General features: G+C 43.5%; 1 protein-coding gene across 1 annotated transcript in view; it reads left to right on the forward strand.

Moving 5' to 3' along the window:
• Nucleotides 1-9,226, forward strand: part of endou2 (endonuclease, polyU-specific 2) — a gene marked incomplete at both ends in the record, with an annotated part of 12,125 nt that extends 2,899 nt beyond the window's left edge. The window contains 5 exons of the mRNA XM_084320370.1: nt 1,214-1,328; nt 5,201-5,322; nt 5,743-5,855; nt 6,857-7,010; nt 8,972-9,226. Coding sequence (XP_084176496.1) covers nt 1,214-1,328; nt 5,201-5,322; nt 5,743-5,855; nt 6,857-7,010; nt 8,972-9,226 — 759 coding nt within the window. The remainder of the gene's footprint in view (nt 1-1,213; nt 1,329-5,200; nt 5,323-5,742; nt 5,856-6,856; nt 7,011-8,971) is intronic.
• Nucleotides 9,227-16,598: the final 7,372 nt, after the last annotated feature.

Consider the following 16,598-nt stretch of genomic DNA (forward strand, 5'->3'; position numbering starts at 1 on the left):
TGATCAGATATAGACCCCTGACATTTTTGGATCTTTCCCCCTTTGGTCTTTAAAGGGGACGCGATGGTCTGGCAGATATGGTCCCAGTAGCCTAGGATTAAGTTGTGCTCACTAGCCAACTGACATTGACTGCCAAACATATGGCAAAACACAGCCTGCAGGCTACAGTGTGTAGCCATAGCTGTACCAGATTCAGAGTAGAGCAGGTGAAAACATAATGCTAGTGGAATGCTAGTGGTAAACAGTGGGATTGTAACTGTTTAAGTAAGGGTAGGAATCAGGAGGGTAGGAGAGACCTTGCGATACAATACAATTGTGCTACTTGGGCCCAAGTATTGCAAGTCTATATATTGCAATATGTCAGTATTTTGAAGTAAAATTAGGCTACTTAAATTAAAACCCAAAAAAGGGCTGAAATATCCCTTGAAATAGTTCAGTGAAAAATATGACAATACTGGTAATTTCACATCAGAATAGTATAATGAGAGGACGTATCACAATACTATCCCGTATAAATATTTCCCCAACCCCTATGTATAAGTGTACCCAACTCTATCTGATTATCTATTAGTTAGCTAGTTAGTTATTCATCATTTTAATGAGGTATTTCTATGATTTAATCTTCTCTGGAAATTTAAACCTACAGTATTTCAGGATTCTTATTTTTCTCATTTTACAAGCTAAATCACAGAGTTAGGCCAAGTTGGGCTGAACAATAGAAACTCTTCCCAACTGTGTGTGTGCATGAAACCCATACAAGCTTTTCTGGTCGGGTACGTCGTCTAGTGCCGCAAAATCCGCAAAAGGCTACGGTCTCATTTCTAGTTATGTCGCTTGAATACATTTATTTTTTGTTGCCGTCTTCTCTTGTCCTCCATGTTTGAATAAGATGCAGTTACCTGTCATGGCCACAGGGTACCAATCTTCCATAATGTGTCTTTAACCCATTAAGACCGGATGCAACGTTTTCCGTGTCAAACTGCAACATGATTTGGTTATGGCCTTGTCTTGTATGTATTGAAAAATGATCAACAGTTGCTCTGGTGAAATGCAAGATGTTTTAGATGGTGCAGCTATCACAACATTTAAAAATTGTTTTGTCAGTTAACTATAGATAATTATCCCATGAGGACCATATAACCAAGGACATAGAAACAACAGCCAGACCAGTAAAGCTAAAATAACTGTCCCTCTCTTGCTTCGTGTGATTCAGGGCAAAGCTGGAGCAGGAGATGTGATGGCCGCCCAGAACGACGACAATGACGGAGCGGGATATCCTCTGTTCACGTTTGTCGATGAAAACATTTTCAAAAAGGAGACTTTTTTAGGTAAGGGGTCGGTGGGTGTTTCTGTGCAATGATGAGTCTGCTGGGAATACTAGAATGCTACAGGAACCTTCTACACAACTGATTTGATCATGATCTCGCCCCCCTTCCCCCTGGCCCCCCCCCCCCCCCCCCAATCCACTGCACTGTTTCATTGTGATTTCATCATTCTCAACATCACTTCCTGTGGAGCAGAGCTCTTTCATCTCTTCGTAATCTTTTTAAGAATAACAGTGGTTACATAATTCTAGAGTTCATTGTTAACAGGGTGCGTCTCAATTACCGGGCTGTTCCTTCCTCCCCTTTACATAATCCTAGAATTCACTGTTAACAGGGTGCGTCTCAATGCAGAAAGCTGTTCCTCTTCTTCCCTTGACTGCACCCTCCCTAAGATCTGTGGCGAATGTGATGCTGCAGCTCCTAAAATATTTAATCTGATTAATCGCATGATTGTCCATAGTTAACTCGTAAATTAATCGCATATTTTTTATCTGTTCTAAATCTACCTTAAACGGATCTTTTTCAAGTTTTAATACTCTTATCAACATGAGTCAACAAATGCTTGCTTTATGCAGCCATTTAACACAAAAGAATGACCCTCATGCATTGCAAATGTGCATCAAATTCAAAACAGAGTGATGCGCAAAATAACTTTAAAAAAATTATAATTAATTAAATAAATTAATTAAAAAAATTATTATTTAAAAAAATGAATAAAGTGTGCATGAAATAATAGGGGAAAGAAAACGTCTTGTTACATTCACCCACACAAGGGCTGAGGACTCACCCCCCCCCCACCCCCTCTCTTTCTCCCACACACACACACTCTCCATGCAGCCCATTTTCTCTCTTGCCCCTTCCTCATCTCTCTCACCCCCCCCCCTCTCTCTCTCTCTCTCTCTCTCTCTCTCTCTCTCTCTCTCTCTCTCTCTCTCTCTCTCTCTCTCTCTCTCCTCTCTCTCTCTCTCTCTCTCTCTCTCACACAAATATTAAAATGTTAATCCTGGGTTAAAAACAATAGTGGCAGCGTTAATAACTGGGGTGAAAACACAAGCTGCTGCTGAAATACTGTATAAAATTACCCTTTTGTTGCCAAAGTTTCCTTTCAATTCCTCCAGCCGAGCCTTCTTCTGTGGTTTTCTGGGAAAGCTCAACAAACGCTCTGTGCTGCCACCACTGGTCACAAATAAAACACATTCCTATCACTGTTAACCTGTCAGCGTCTAGTTTTTTTTTTTTTTTTTTTTTACTTTGACCAGTCAGCTGGTTCTTTTTAGCGTTTATCGCTTTTTTCTGGTCAAGCATGACCGACAGAAACAGGTTGAATGGGATATAGATCGGGGAAAGACACTCTGAGAAAATACGGCGAGTCTGGGAGTCGAACTCGTGTACCCCAGATCCGTGACGCGCACGGTTGTCCCTGACGCCTAAATGGCGCCGAGATACGCGGTGAGCTACTGGAGGCCTATTGCTTAATAACAGCGGAGCAGTGCTGCCGTTGCTTCCGCGTTTTCCCTGATTGGCTGCGACACGCCCCGCGGCAGGCGCGGCAACCGCAGAGCGGAGCGGCAGAGCTTGCGGAATTATGTAACCGCCCTAATCCGCCATGATTTTCATTCGGCGCTCAGCTCACCTGGCAGCGCAGCGGTCCTGCGGTCCTGCGGTCCGTTGTTGACGAGTTCGAATCCCATGAAATTTTTTTTTTTAACGTGATTTTTTTTTTTAACATGTATTCTTTCGCCGGTTAAGGTTAGGCATGGTTAAGGTTAAGGTTAAGGTTAGGCATTGTTTCGGAGTTGGTTAAGGTTAGAACGGTTAAGTTTAGGCGCTGTTAAGGAGCTGGTTAAGGTTAGAGTTTGTCTTAGAGAATGGCAATATTCTTTCTATGGTTAAGGTTAAGGTTAGGCATGGTTAAGGTTAAGGTTAAGGTTAGGCATTGTTTCGGAGTTGGTTAAGGTTAGAACGGTTAAGTTTAGGCGCTGTTAAGGAGCTGGTTAAGGTTAGAGTTTGTCTTAGAGACAGCCTATTTCCGCACTGCCGCTCTCCCGCGTTGCCGCGGTCACATGGTCAAATTGTCACATTCTTGCACTGCTCCGCTGTTAAAAAGCAACACGCCTACTGGAGCTCCCCAGCGTCTTGTTTTTTACCAACCCATTTCCAGTTCCACGTTCTGCGATCTGATTGGCCACTGACATTTCTGGTCGTGTGACATGTGCGGCCAATCGTGTGACGCCTGTTTCTTTCACCGGTTAAGCTTAGGCACTCTTTCGAAGTTGGTTACGGTTAGAGTTTGTCTTAGAGCAGGGCGATAGAACACCAGCCCTGATTCCAAACTCTAACCTTAACCAACTTCGAAAGAGTCGCCTAAGCTTAACCAGTGATAAACTAGGCGTTAGGTAGTTTGCATGCTGTTCGTGGCGGAAATGGGCAAAGACACAGGCGTCACGCGATTGGGCGCACATGTCACATGACCAGAAACGTCAGTGGCCAATCAGATCGCACCAGAAATGTCAGTGGCCAATCAGATCGCAGGTCAAGGTCAAGGTCCTGATCTTATTGGCGGCCAACGGTGGCAGCACCGAGCGTTCGTCGACTGAAATATTCAAATGGAGACTTTGGAGAGAAAAGGGTTTTACATTGTATTTCAGCAGTGGCTTGTGTTTTCACCCCACCAGCCTTTGTCAAGACTCTTTGAGCTTGCTGTTGATCCCTTTGAAAACACAATGCAAACTCACAGTAATTAGTTAGGACGACTTTTGACTTAACCCTCAGAATCCAAATGTTATTGAAGGGTCATTTTACACTGTAAAATCGTCAATAGAGCAAAGTTCTGTATCAACATTCAAGAGAGTGTTTCCCACGCACAGAACAGTACAATGGGTTATATAACCTCTGAGAACCAAGACTTCATTGTGAAGGGCGTGTCTCATTGCAAAAAGATGTTCCCTCCATTGTCTCCTATTTCACAGCCCCTTCAGAATTGTGTCACAGCTTGTCATGTTATTATCTAGTCCTGTCTTAACATCACCTGCCATTACGCAGCACGGCTCACTGCCTTGTTTATCCGTAGTGTGTTCACCAGGGAAGTCAACAAATGGCTCATGGAAGGAAATACTTTACATGGAATGGGACACGCCTCTAAATGGACATAACATTAGAGACAGACAGACAGACAGACAGACACAACAAAGAACTGTTCTGTTTGTAGCACATAGCACAGTACATAGTGTACTGTACCCACTAGAGCAGAACTGAATGTTTGGAATCTCCTTCAAAAGGAAATAGTCAGACTAGACTTTCTACTGAATGTGGTGATTCATACAATGGTAGGGAAGTTATGGATGAGGTCAGATATGGTAAGATTATAGGGCATCAAGGAATTTCATTCCTTATTGAGAGACAGTTGCTTCTCGCAGTGGAACTACATGTTTTTGTGTCCAGCTTCAGGTGAAAGTATTTTTTGAAAATGTCCTCAAAATCCTATCTTAGAATTCTAGGACTCTAAAAGACGGTTTCAGTGGAATTACGTTGCTAGGGTAACAGCTTGGACTCAAGTTAATGTCCCGTCAGCTATTGATGTTGGCAAACAGTGCAACAAGAAATAAACTTGGGTCCTTTTAGAATGTTTATGTTGTCAAGTTTGAAAAGGCCTATAGCTTTCAATGGCCAGTAGCCACTGTGATATCATCATTAGAATATTAAATTCCTAAAAACTCTAATCTCACATGTGAGATTGTACACCTGAAAGGGTTACCTGGACTGAATGTTTCTGTATAAGCTGACCTGAATGTCTCTGTATCCAGTATAGCTGACCTGAATGTCTCTGTATCCAGTATAGCTGACCTGAATGTCTCTGTATCCATTGTTTTCTGCAGCCTTTATCTCCCTATTGGATAACTATGAGAGTGACACTGGCGAGCCAGAAATTGTTACTCCAGAGGAGGAGGCAGAGAATCACAAGTTCCTGGATTCTATCATCCAGACGCCTACAATGAAGGTATTTTTTCAAGGTCAATTCAGGGGGCAGCTGGGAATCTAACCTGCATCACCCAGACCACAGGTGGCAGCGCTAACCAGGCAACTAAAGGGTCCCACCCATTAGCCAAGGGCTAGCGAGTCTATAGGCACCCGGGGTCTTTACAGTATAATGTTTTGTTTTAGTTCCAGTATGTCCCATCGTTTATACTCTGCTGTCCAGTATTGTTCTTTGCTGTATTGGGCCTTATTACCTGAACTCCATTCTGTAATCCATAGGTTTGCTGTTTTAGACATGTAGAAAAGGTCCACAATATTGAGGTGTTTTTGTTCCCCATAAGATGACATCGCCTGATAAATAGGGACCCTCGATGGATACAAGCGAGGTAAGGTATGATAGGGTGGATTAGATACTTATTGGATGTTCCTCTCTGGTCTTCAGATAGCCCATAAGTACCTGGTGGAGAAGAACCTGTCTCCAAAAGATAACAAAGAATTCAAGCAGCAGCTGTACATGATCTGGTTTGAACTCTACGCCAGGCGAGGATCCAGCAAGTGGGTGGAATTCAGCGTGCCACTCGGCCATGATGTGTCTGATGGAAGTTGCCTTAAAGGGGAACACCGCCCAAATCAAGAATCCCAATATGTTATTTCTATGGTCTATGAAAGTTCAGTCAATATTCGTGAACATGAGACAATGCTCCATTGACAATGATTAGGGGATTGATTTTGTGGAGCCACAGAATGTTTGTTTTATTTTTTAAACCCAAATTAGTTGTATTCTTAGAATTTACCTGTAGGGGGCACCACAAATGCCAAACAATGGGATGGTGCAAGAAATGTTCCATAGCTAATTGGTTGATTGTCCAATCATCACAATGTTTGGTACTGTATGTTCAGTAGAGGTAATGAACCATGTATGCAGAGATATGTTAAAACCAACCAATTGGGGTGCAACAAATGCCTAAAAGCTGGATCTTATTCATTGAGTATCTTAGAATTCCACACACATTGTGAAGTGGTTCATGGTTCCTGCACCATAACCATTTTCTATGCAACGTTGGACCCCTTTACCTCTTGTATGCACTATGAATACGTTTTCTTAGCAGATAGATGGACATGTTTGTTTTTTTCAGTGACGCCTGAAAACGGTCTTCCTGTTAGCATGTGCTCCAGAGTGAAAGAAGAAATGTAATGCAATTTACTTAGGTAGTCATTTAGTTAGTAACTTACTAAGCAGTAGTTAGTAACTTACAATTTACTTACTTACGTACTTACAGTCATTTAATTGTTCTTCCCTGCTTCACTGTTTTGCATCTTTCAACATCGTTCCCCTATAGTACTCAGTGCTAATAGGTTCTGCTAGTCAGTGCTAATGTGTTCTGCTACTCCGTGCTAATGGACTCTGCCAGACCTGTCTTCTGCACTAGCACGGTGCTAAACATATTTGTATGCTAACGATGATCATGTAGAAGACGACAAGCCTTCAACAGTACAATACAAATATATTGTAATCTTACCATAAATGTGATGTTTCCCTTCACGTCTCTCTCCAGGCCAGACTCCTCAGGGTTCGAGCATGTGTTCGTCGGCGAGACCAGAGGAGGACGGACTGTCATTGGTTTTCACAACTGGATCCAGCTGTACTTACAAGAGAAGTTGGGACATATTGATTACAAAGGCTACAGTGTCAATGCAAATTCCCCCAAGGTAAAATGTACTGTATGCCTCTGTGTCCCTGTAAGGTACCCTTGAAAATGTTTGGAAAATCATATCCACTTCCGATATTAATCATATTATGATTTAATCTCATGTTATAATTATTATTTCGTTTTTTTTTTTTAATCGTTCAAAAATGTATTGAATTATCCTTTCATCCAGGTGTGGGATATACTGTATGTTTCTGTCTATTGTTTTTCTGCTTGACTTTGTCTTTGATCTTTCCTGTCTTCATTTCATATCCCATAATAAAGCACCTGTATACTTTTTGTCTTATTTTCAACTCTTGCTCAGCCTTTCTTTCGCCTACCTTGTTCTTTCAGAACCCTGGTGAGAAAGTGCACTTTCTGCTTGAACTAAATTGTTTCACTATCCCTCTCTCATCTCTTGTCCAGTTTCCCCTGGTTCTTCTTTCCTATCTGAGCCCTGATGGATTGGAAACACTGTACCGACCAGTACGGCTTGTGTCTGACTCTCGTCTCTCGTTCACCCCCTCGTTTTTGTCCTTCTCTTTCTTTTGTATCTGATTGGTGACAATATCTTGCCACCGACCACCTCAACACTAACATTTGTGTCTCTAATAACTTTCGTTTATTTGCACATATAAATAAAAAAATACATTAGAAATAAGAGCAAGTTAAAACATTGTGGAGGAGAGATTAGAAGCCAAAAATGTCTTGTGAAGATATCTCCCTTTAATATCAATATTCATACAGGAAAAATAAGAACAATGATTATGCAATCGTCATGCTGTTGAAAGAAATTGGCTAGGTAGGTCATTAGTTAGGTATACATATACATGAATACACAAGTCTGGTATATGTTCACATCAAAAATGTACTGTATAGAAGTTTGTATTTTCTGAAGAGAGGAGCAGAAGGGTCATATCTTTTAATTATTCTCAAATATTTCTTTGGCATTAGAAGACTCTCCAGCTCGCTCCTCTTTCGGTCTCCTCTTGATTCCTCCACAGACACCACCACTACTCCGTTAAAGGAACACTGATATTTCAAGTTCAAGTTTCTTTAATAGTTGTCATACAGAAGTATACAAAATGCTTCTTTCTGTTACACTCCAGAGACTGTGCTAGACAAAAGATAAGTATGAAATAAAATAGTATAGCATGTAATAATAGAAGTCACGTACGTAGACACAGTGTTCAGTATATACATATGTACAATGTTCAATGCAGAATAGAAGTAACTGAGTTACCATACAATATACTACTGTTGTCGTCGTTGTTTCTCTCCACCTGACCCCTTGTTACATCATGGGACACGGTTTCTACATTTGTCCTTACATTTTCACAAAATGGCCTGTGAGCTTTGTTGACGTCGCTGAAACCGAGCTTTATCGCCAGTAAGATAACGCCCCCTTGTTTTCAATGATGAATACTAATATTGCTAAGATGCCTTTTTGGGGGAGGAAACTGGAGGACAATTGTATACACTTTTCCCTCCAATGTGACACGTTTGTGGTAAAAAAAAAAGAGACTAAGATTTTAAGTGGAAAATGATCCCCACAAGAGATGTTGCTTGTGTGTCACTCGTCTCTCTTCTTCCTTGATTATAATGTTAGTTTATTTATTGTTAGGAACATGCCAACATTATGGGAAATGCACTTACCTTTGTCTCCAGAGTCAAACAAGAAGATAGATATCAATGCATCGTTCAGTAGAAAGCTATCAAGCTAGCCTAGTGTAGCACAAATAAATGGAAGTGGATACGGACCACTAACTAACACCTCTCCCATCGTTTTAAGCTAGGCTAGTGATCCGTATCTGCTTCCATTCATTTGTGCTAAGCTAGGCTAGGTTGCAGCTGGATGGCTTTCTACTGAACGCACAGAGAGGAGATTGGTATCTATCTTCTAGTCTGACTCTGGAGAAGGCGGCAAGTGCAATTCCCATAATGTCAGCAAGTTCCTTTAACCCCTTCCCTCTCTCTCCATAGCCCGATGAGAACAAACACATCCTGGCACTACAGTTCAGCTGGAAGAACGGCATCAAGCCCAAAGGAAGCATCTTCATCGGCGTCAGTCCTGAGTTTGAGTTCGCCCTCTACACCCTCTGTTTCCTCACCTCCCCCAACGAGCGCGTCAAGGTCCAGTTCAGTTTCTACGAGGTGGAGATTGTGTGCCACCACTACAACCAGAAGCATATAGGCACCACCTATCCTGTGCTCGTCAAATACCATCGTGATTCGTGAATAGCTGGACTGAACATCCGATATAACTTCTATATATAACACATGCATGCAAAGTGTGATGGGTGTTGTTATTGTCTTTTTATTTTAGATAAAGATACAATAAAACCTTACAAGACCCAAGTTGCTGTGTTATTTGTTGATTGCGTTAGAGTATGTTTGTTTTCTCCACTCACTCACTCACAGTATTGTGTTTATACAGTAGCTGAAATATTTCTAAAGACTACCGTTTGACATTCATGATATGACAACTGAGCCAATTAACAAATAGAAACGCTTTCACTGCCACACTACAGAAGGTTTAACGCTTTCACTGCCACACTACAGAAGGTTTAACGCTTTCACTGCCACACTACAGAAGGTTTAACGCTTTCACTGCCACACTACAGAAGGTTTAACGCTTTCACTACCACAATACAGAAGGTTTAACGCTTTCACTGCCACACTACAGAAGGTTTAACGCTTTCACTGCCACACTACAGAAGGGTTAACGCTTTCACTACCACACTACAGAAGGTTAACCTTTCACTACCACACTACAGAAAGTTAACCTTTCACTACCACACTACAGAAGGTTAACACTTTCACTACCACACTACAGAATGTTAACCCTTCACTACCACACTACAGAAGGTTAACCCTGGTAGTGAAAGCGTTAGGTTACATTTATCTATGAAGTCCTGTCTATTATTGTTGTTTATTATTACTGTGTCTTGTTATGAAAAGAAACGCAACACTGTCTGTTGGTGAAACAGTGCCTACTATTGAACGTCTTTGGAAAGTGCTCAGAAAAATGGTTGTATTTACCCCAGATATCCAGTAGGAGGCAGTCATGAACATGCCATTTTGTCTTGTTTTGTTGTAATATTTGGTCAAAATAACCAAATGTATGTCTCTTTACATTGACAGGGATTTAAGTTAGGATGGACCACGGCACTATTTATTCACATCACTCTTCACATATCTTTATCAAGAGAGTCTGAGAGTGATGTTGTTGAAACCACCCAGTCAGACTGAGCAAGCAGTGTGAACGTATAAATGGTGTGGCATAAAGGTTTGATTAAAAAAAAAAAAAAAAAAAAAAACATGAAAAGACTGAGTCCCGCTGTATTACTCAGGCTGAGCTACAGTGTCTATTCACAGGCGCGATCCCACTACTGAGCGGCACGGGGGATTTGGCCTGCTCCGTCTCCGGCCTGGGCCGGTGCACCCCTCCTTAGGCGACCTGGTGGTCCCGGGCTCCCCCAGGAGCACCATATCGATACCGAACTTAGCGCGGACACCCGATCGGCATAGTCCACTGCAGCTCAGAACCCCTGAGCTCAAACGGTCCGCCAGCCTCAGCCTCCCAGTAACTTGGATTACAGGCGCGCGCCACCGCACCCGGCGAGAGTTTCAAGGACCAATCGGGCTTATGTCTTTTAAAAAAGTGACGTCACCAAAGTCTATTCAATGTGTATATGGGTGGCATCTAGTGGTGAATATAAGTACTGCAGCTGCTTTGATTGATTGATTGAAAACTTTATTAACAGATGCAGAATGGGTACAATACAGTACAGCTCAATACACACAATTGTTAAGGGGATGCAGACCAGAGAAAGACTTTCGTCTTGTTTACATCAGGGTCCCCCATTTTCAATTCATCAGGACATTTATGACATACATGACATACAGATAGTCAGTACTGCTACATCTATACATTTATGACATACCAGATTTGCAAATACAGTACTGTTTGTGATACAGAAGGAGTCAAGAAAAGGGAGTATATACATTTGACGTAGAAACTGTACATTGGAGGAGGTTGGGTGGGGGGGGGTTGGGTACATTGGGATATTGACAACCATACTGGGTAATTTACATTGGAGGTGGGGGGGGGGGGGGGGGGGGCACACTATATAAACAAGTAAAACTGTACATTGAGGGGGGGGGGGGGGGGGAGGAGACACTGTACAAACAAACAAAATTGTACATTGGACTATTGACAAAACCATACTAGGTAAATGACTGTACATTGGAGGGGGTTGGGTTAGGACATTTACAGGGGCCAGTGTTGAATTGCAGTCTCCCGTGGGTAGTGATCCACATTCCTTTACAGCTTTGGGTAGGGCGTTCCACATTGATGTGGCATAATTGCGAAACGTGTTTAGTCCCTTATTTGAGCCGAATCTGGGTTTAACATGATTTGTGGAGCTCCCTCTGGTGTTGTGATCGTGGTATTCACTGACCTTTGGGAAGTATTTTGACATGTACATGGGTACCTTGGTCGTGTAGTGTATCTTGTAGACCAGGCCCATTGCTAGTTGCTGTACTCTGTCGTCTACTCTAAGCCATCCTAGGTTGTCAAAGTGGGCAGGGGTGAGGTGGGTTCTAGGAGTAAGGTCAAGCAGTAGTCTGACCAGTTTGTTTTGAGATGTTTGTAATTTTGTTTTTAGCGCCTTTGAGGTGCTTTGGTACCATGAGGTGCAAGCATAGTCGTAGTACCCCTGAATGAGTGCTCCTGCCAGAGTCTTCAGGGTATTCTTGTTTACCAGAGAGGAGATCCGGTACAAGAATCGAGTTCGTTGGTTGACTTTTTTTATTACATTGGATGCCATTTTGTCACAGGAGAGATTAGCCTCTAGGATGGAACCCAGGTAGGTAATTTCATCTTTCCTTGTGACAATATTGTCACCCACTGTAACTGAGAAGCCGTCGGTCTTGCTGAGTTTGTTATTTGAACCGAAGAGAATGGACTCTGTTTTGCCCATGTGTAATGATAGTTTGTTATCAGCGAGCCATATGCAGATTCTGCCTAGTTCCGAGCTGAGGGTTTTTTCAACCTGTAACTTGTTCTTGTCAGAGACCAGCAGGGCTGAGTCATCCGCAAACAGGAACAAGTTGCAGTCACAAGCTGACGACATGTCATTTGCATAAATTAGGAACAGTAGCGGTCCTAGTATGCTTCCTTGTGGAACACCACAGCTCACTGTGAGGGGGGGGGATAGGGTACCGTTTACCTCCACCATCTGTTCCCTCCCCTCAAGGTAGGATTGCATCCAGCTCACTGATAGACTATCAAAACCAATTGCTTTTAGCTTGTCAATCAGAATGGAGTGATTGACCGTGTCAAAGGCCTTTTGTAGGTCCAGCATGACCATGCCGCAGTATTTGCCTGCGTCCACCTCTTGTTTGATGTGGTCATTCAAATAGAGAAGGCATGCGTCAGTGGAGTGGGATGTTCTGAAGCCAGATTGGAATTCGTAGATTCGATTTTTTTCCGCTAGGTACTTTTCGACCTGTTCGTAGACTATTTTTTCCATGACTTTCGAGATGGAGGTGAGAATAGAAACAGGGCGGTAGTTGCCTGGGTCTAATTTGCTGCCCTTTTTGTGCAGAGGGGTCACCCTCGCAATTTTGAAGTCCTTGGGGACGTGTCCCTGTTTTATGGAGAGGTTTATTATGTGTGTGATGATTGGGGTGATGGCGGCTGCTGAGTCTCTGAGGAATTTGGAGGGGATGTTGTCATGGCCAGTGGCCTTGTTAGGCTGGAGGGCGCTCAGTTTATTGAGTACCTCATCTGTTGTTACCATTTCCAGCTTGAAGTCGTCCTTGCGGACCCCTAGATTTTTGTAGTAAGCTACTATGTGTTCTACCCCATAAAGCCCTGAGTGGGAGGGTAGTTTGTTTACCAGTGTTGTGGCTATGTTTGTGAAGAAAATGTTTAAGTAATTGGCTACATCCAGCTTGTCTGTGATGAGCGTGTTGTCCGTTTTTATGTTTATGTTTGAGAATCTGGTTTTAAGTTTTTTACTGCATCCTAGTTGATTATTGAGTAATTTCCAAAGTTCACGTGGTTTGTTTTTGTTTTCCTCAGTTTTGTCATTGATGAAATTCTTTTTTGCAGTTTTGATCATGGAGTTTACGTCGTTTCTTAGTCTGTTTCTTTCTAGTTTGAGTTCAGTCACGTGGGCTTGGAGTTCACTGCTCGTGCTTTTAGTAAGCTTTGACTGGCTTTTACGAAACTCAGAGCATTTTTTGTCTCTGGTTTTCATAGCGGCCAGTATTTCGGAGTGCATCCACGGCTCAGCGCGATTTTTTACCCTGGTGGTTCTTAGGGGGGCCATGTCGTTTAGTATTGTTGAGAATTTGGTTTTGAAACCAAGCCATGTTTCTTCAACCAGTGTACCATTGAGTTCATCTGACCAGTCCAGACTCTCCAGTTCAAGGTTGAAGGCCTCGCTAGAGTAGGTTTTGAGGTCTCTAGATGTGACTGTTTTGTGGCAGCCAGCCTTTTGTTTTAGTTTTTTTCGGGTACAGAATATCATATAATGATCACTTAACCCGCATGCTATAACCCCTTTATTGGAGATCTTGGACTTGTCGGAGGTCAGAATGAGGTCAATGGTAGTCTGAGTTGATTCACATACACGTGTGGGTTGGGTGATTAGCTGGCTGAGATCACAAAACCTACTGAATGACTAAAGGCTAAAGGCCGATTCATAATAATGCAATTGACGGTGTTTTCAAATGCTGTTTTTGTAATAGCAAGCGTTGATTGGGTGCTTTATGACGTGGATATGAGTATGGTTTAAAGCAGATAAATAGATATCGATCATTTAGTATAGCTGCTAATGCTATAGCTCACTACCCACCTTCAAAAACACTCTCAAAGAACACCTACGGGAGACTGCAATTCGAAACTGGCCCCTACAAATGTCCTAACCCAGTTGTACAATAAAGACCAAGCATGGCTTTGTCAGTATTCCAATGTACAGTGCCCCCCCCCCCCCCCCTACCCACCCCCCCCCCCCCCCCCCCACCTCCAATGTACAGCCCCACCCAACCCCACCCCACCTACCCAACCTCCTCCAATGTACAGTTTCTATGTCAAATGTATGTCAGTATTCCAATGTACAGTGTGTGTCCCCTACCCAACCCCCCCCCCCCCCACCTCAAGTTCAAGTTCTAGTTCAAGTTCTTTAATAGTTGTCATACAGAAGTACAGAATACTTTCATACAAAATGCTTCTTACTGTTACGCTCCAGAGACTGTGCTAGACAAGATAGTATCAAATAACATAATAACATAATATAGCATGAATTTAGAAGAAGAAAATGAGGTCACAGTTGTTCGGTATAGACATATGTACAATGTTCTGAGTTACCATATAATATACAATACACAACTATGCAGTGTACTAATGTACAGTACTATCTAGTGCAAAGCAGAAATGGGATGAGGTACAATTTTAGGTACAATTTACAGTAAGGTGTACGAGTTGTAGTGCAATCCTTCATCCATAAATATAAAGTGTGGGGAGTGGGTGCTACAGTGTGTTTGTTTAAAGTGGGTGTGTGCTATAAAGTGTGTGTAGTGGGTGCTACAGTGTGTTTGTTTAAAGTGAGTGTGTGCGTGTGGATGTGTGTGCTATGTGTGTTTGGTGGTTGTTGTTGTGTAGTGTTCATTCATTGTTCGTTTAGCAGCCTGATGGCCTGGGGATAGAAGCTACTTCTGAGTCTTTCTGTGCTCGCCTTGAGACTCCTGTATCGCTTGCCTGACGGCAGCAGTTCAAAGAGGCAGTTGTTCGGGTGGCTCGAGTCCTTAATAATTCTCTTAGCCTTCCCCTTGCAACGCTTGTAGTAAATGTTCTGGAGGGTGGGGAGCCCCCCTCCAATTGTGCGTTCGGCTGAACGTGTCACTCTTTGTAGTCTGCTTTGGTCTTTTGCAGTGCTATTCCCAAACCAGGAGGTGATGTTGCCGGTCAAGATGCTCTCTATTGTACATGAGTAGAAGTTCTTAAGGATCTTCTGGCTGACTTGGAACTTCCTTAGGCGCCTGAGGAAGTAGAGGCGTTGTCGTGCCTTCTTCACCACACTGTTAATGTGTATGGTCCATTTCAAGTCCTCGGATATGTGGGCTCCGAGGTACTTGAAGCTGTTGACTCTCTCAACCGGTGCCCCGTCGATGCTGAGGGGGCTGTAGTCCTTGACCCCCGACCTCCTGAAGTCCACAATCATCTCCTTTGTTTTGCTGACGTTCAGGGAGAGGCTGTTTTCCTGGCACCATCCCGCCAGGACCTTGACCTCTTCCAGGTAGGCCCTCTCGTCGTTGGCAGAGATCAGGCCCACCACCACTGTGTCGTCAGCAAATTTGACGATTGTATTGCTACTCCGCTGAGCCACACAGTCGTGTGTGTACAGGGAGTAGAGGAGGGGACTCAGAACACAGCCCTGGGGGGCCCCTATGTTGAGGGTGATGGATGAGGAGGTGCAGTTGCCTGCTCTCACCACCTGGGGTCTGCCAGTCAGGAAGTCCAAGACCCACTGGCAGAGGTCATAGCCCAAGCCCAGGTCCCTGAGCTTGGCTATGAGTATGGAGGGGACTATGGTATTGAATGCCGAGCTGTAGTCGATGAATAGCATTCTCACATAGTTCCCCTGCCTCTTGTCCAGGTGTGATGCTGCTGTGTGCAGCACATGGGATATGGCGTCCTCCGTGGACCTGTTGGGGCGGTATGCAAATTGCAGGGGGTCCATGTTGATGGGGAGGGAGGAGCAGATGTAGCCCTTTACTAGCTTCTCAAAGCACTTCATGGCTATGGAGGTGAGAGCTACAGGGCGGTAGTCGTTGAGGCAAGCAGGCTTGGATTTTTTGGGTACAGGGATAATAGTGGACTTCTTCAGGCAGGTGGGGATGACAGCCTGTTCTAAGGACAGGTTAAATATGTCAGTGAATACTGGGGCCAGTTGGTTGGCACAGACTTTTAGGACGCGGCCGGGGATGCCGTCCGGACCTGCTGCCTTCCTGATATTCACTTTTTTAAAGGTCCGCCTCACCTCATGCTCTGTTACCCTGAACACTGCGCCTCCATCAGCAGCCGACCCCCCCCCCCCCCATTGCCGAGGCTTGTGAGCTGGTGTTGTTATTACCAGCATCAAACCTCGCATAGAAGGTATTGAGGTCGTTTGCTAAGGAGATGTCACTGTTCAGTTTGAGGGAGGCGCCTTTGTAGTCTGTCATCGTTTTGAGCCCCTGCCACATAGCTCTAGAGTCAGCTTGTTCAAACTGGAGTTCAATTTTATCCCTGTAGCGCCGTTTGGCCTCTGACACCTCCAATGTACAGCCCCACCCCACCTACCCAACCTCCTCCAATGCACAGTTTCTATGTCAAATGTATATACACTCTTTTTCTGGATTTTTTTTTAGTATCACAAACAGTACTGTATTTGAAAATCTGGTATGTCATAAATGTATAGATGTAGCAGTACTGTCTATCTGTATGTCGTGTGTGTCATATGATGAATTGAAAATGGGGGACCCTGATGGAAACAAGACGAAAGTCTTTCTCAGGTCTGCATCCTCTTAACAATTGTATGTATTGAGCTGTACTGTA

Source organism: Notolepis coatsorum (assembly GCF_963971535.1).
Source record: "Notolepis coatsorum genome assembly, chromosome: 8".
NCBI lineage: Eukaryota > Metazoa > Chordata > Actinopteri > Aulopiformes > Paralepididae > Notolepis > Notolepis coatsorum.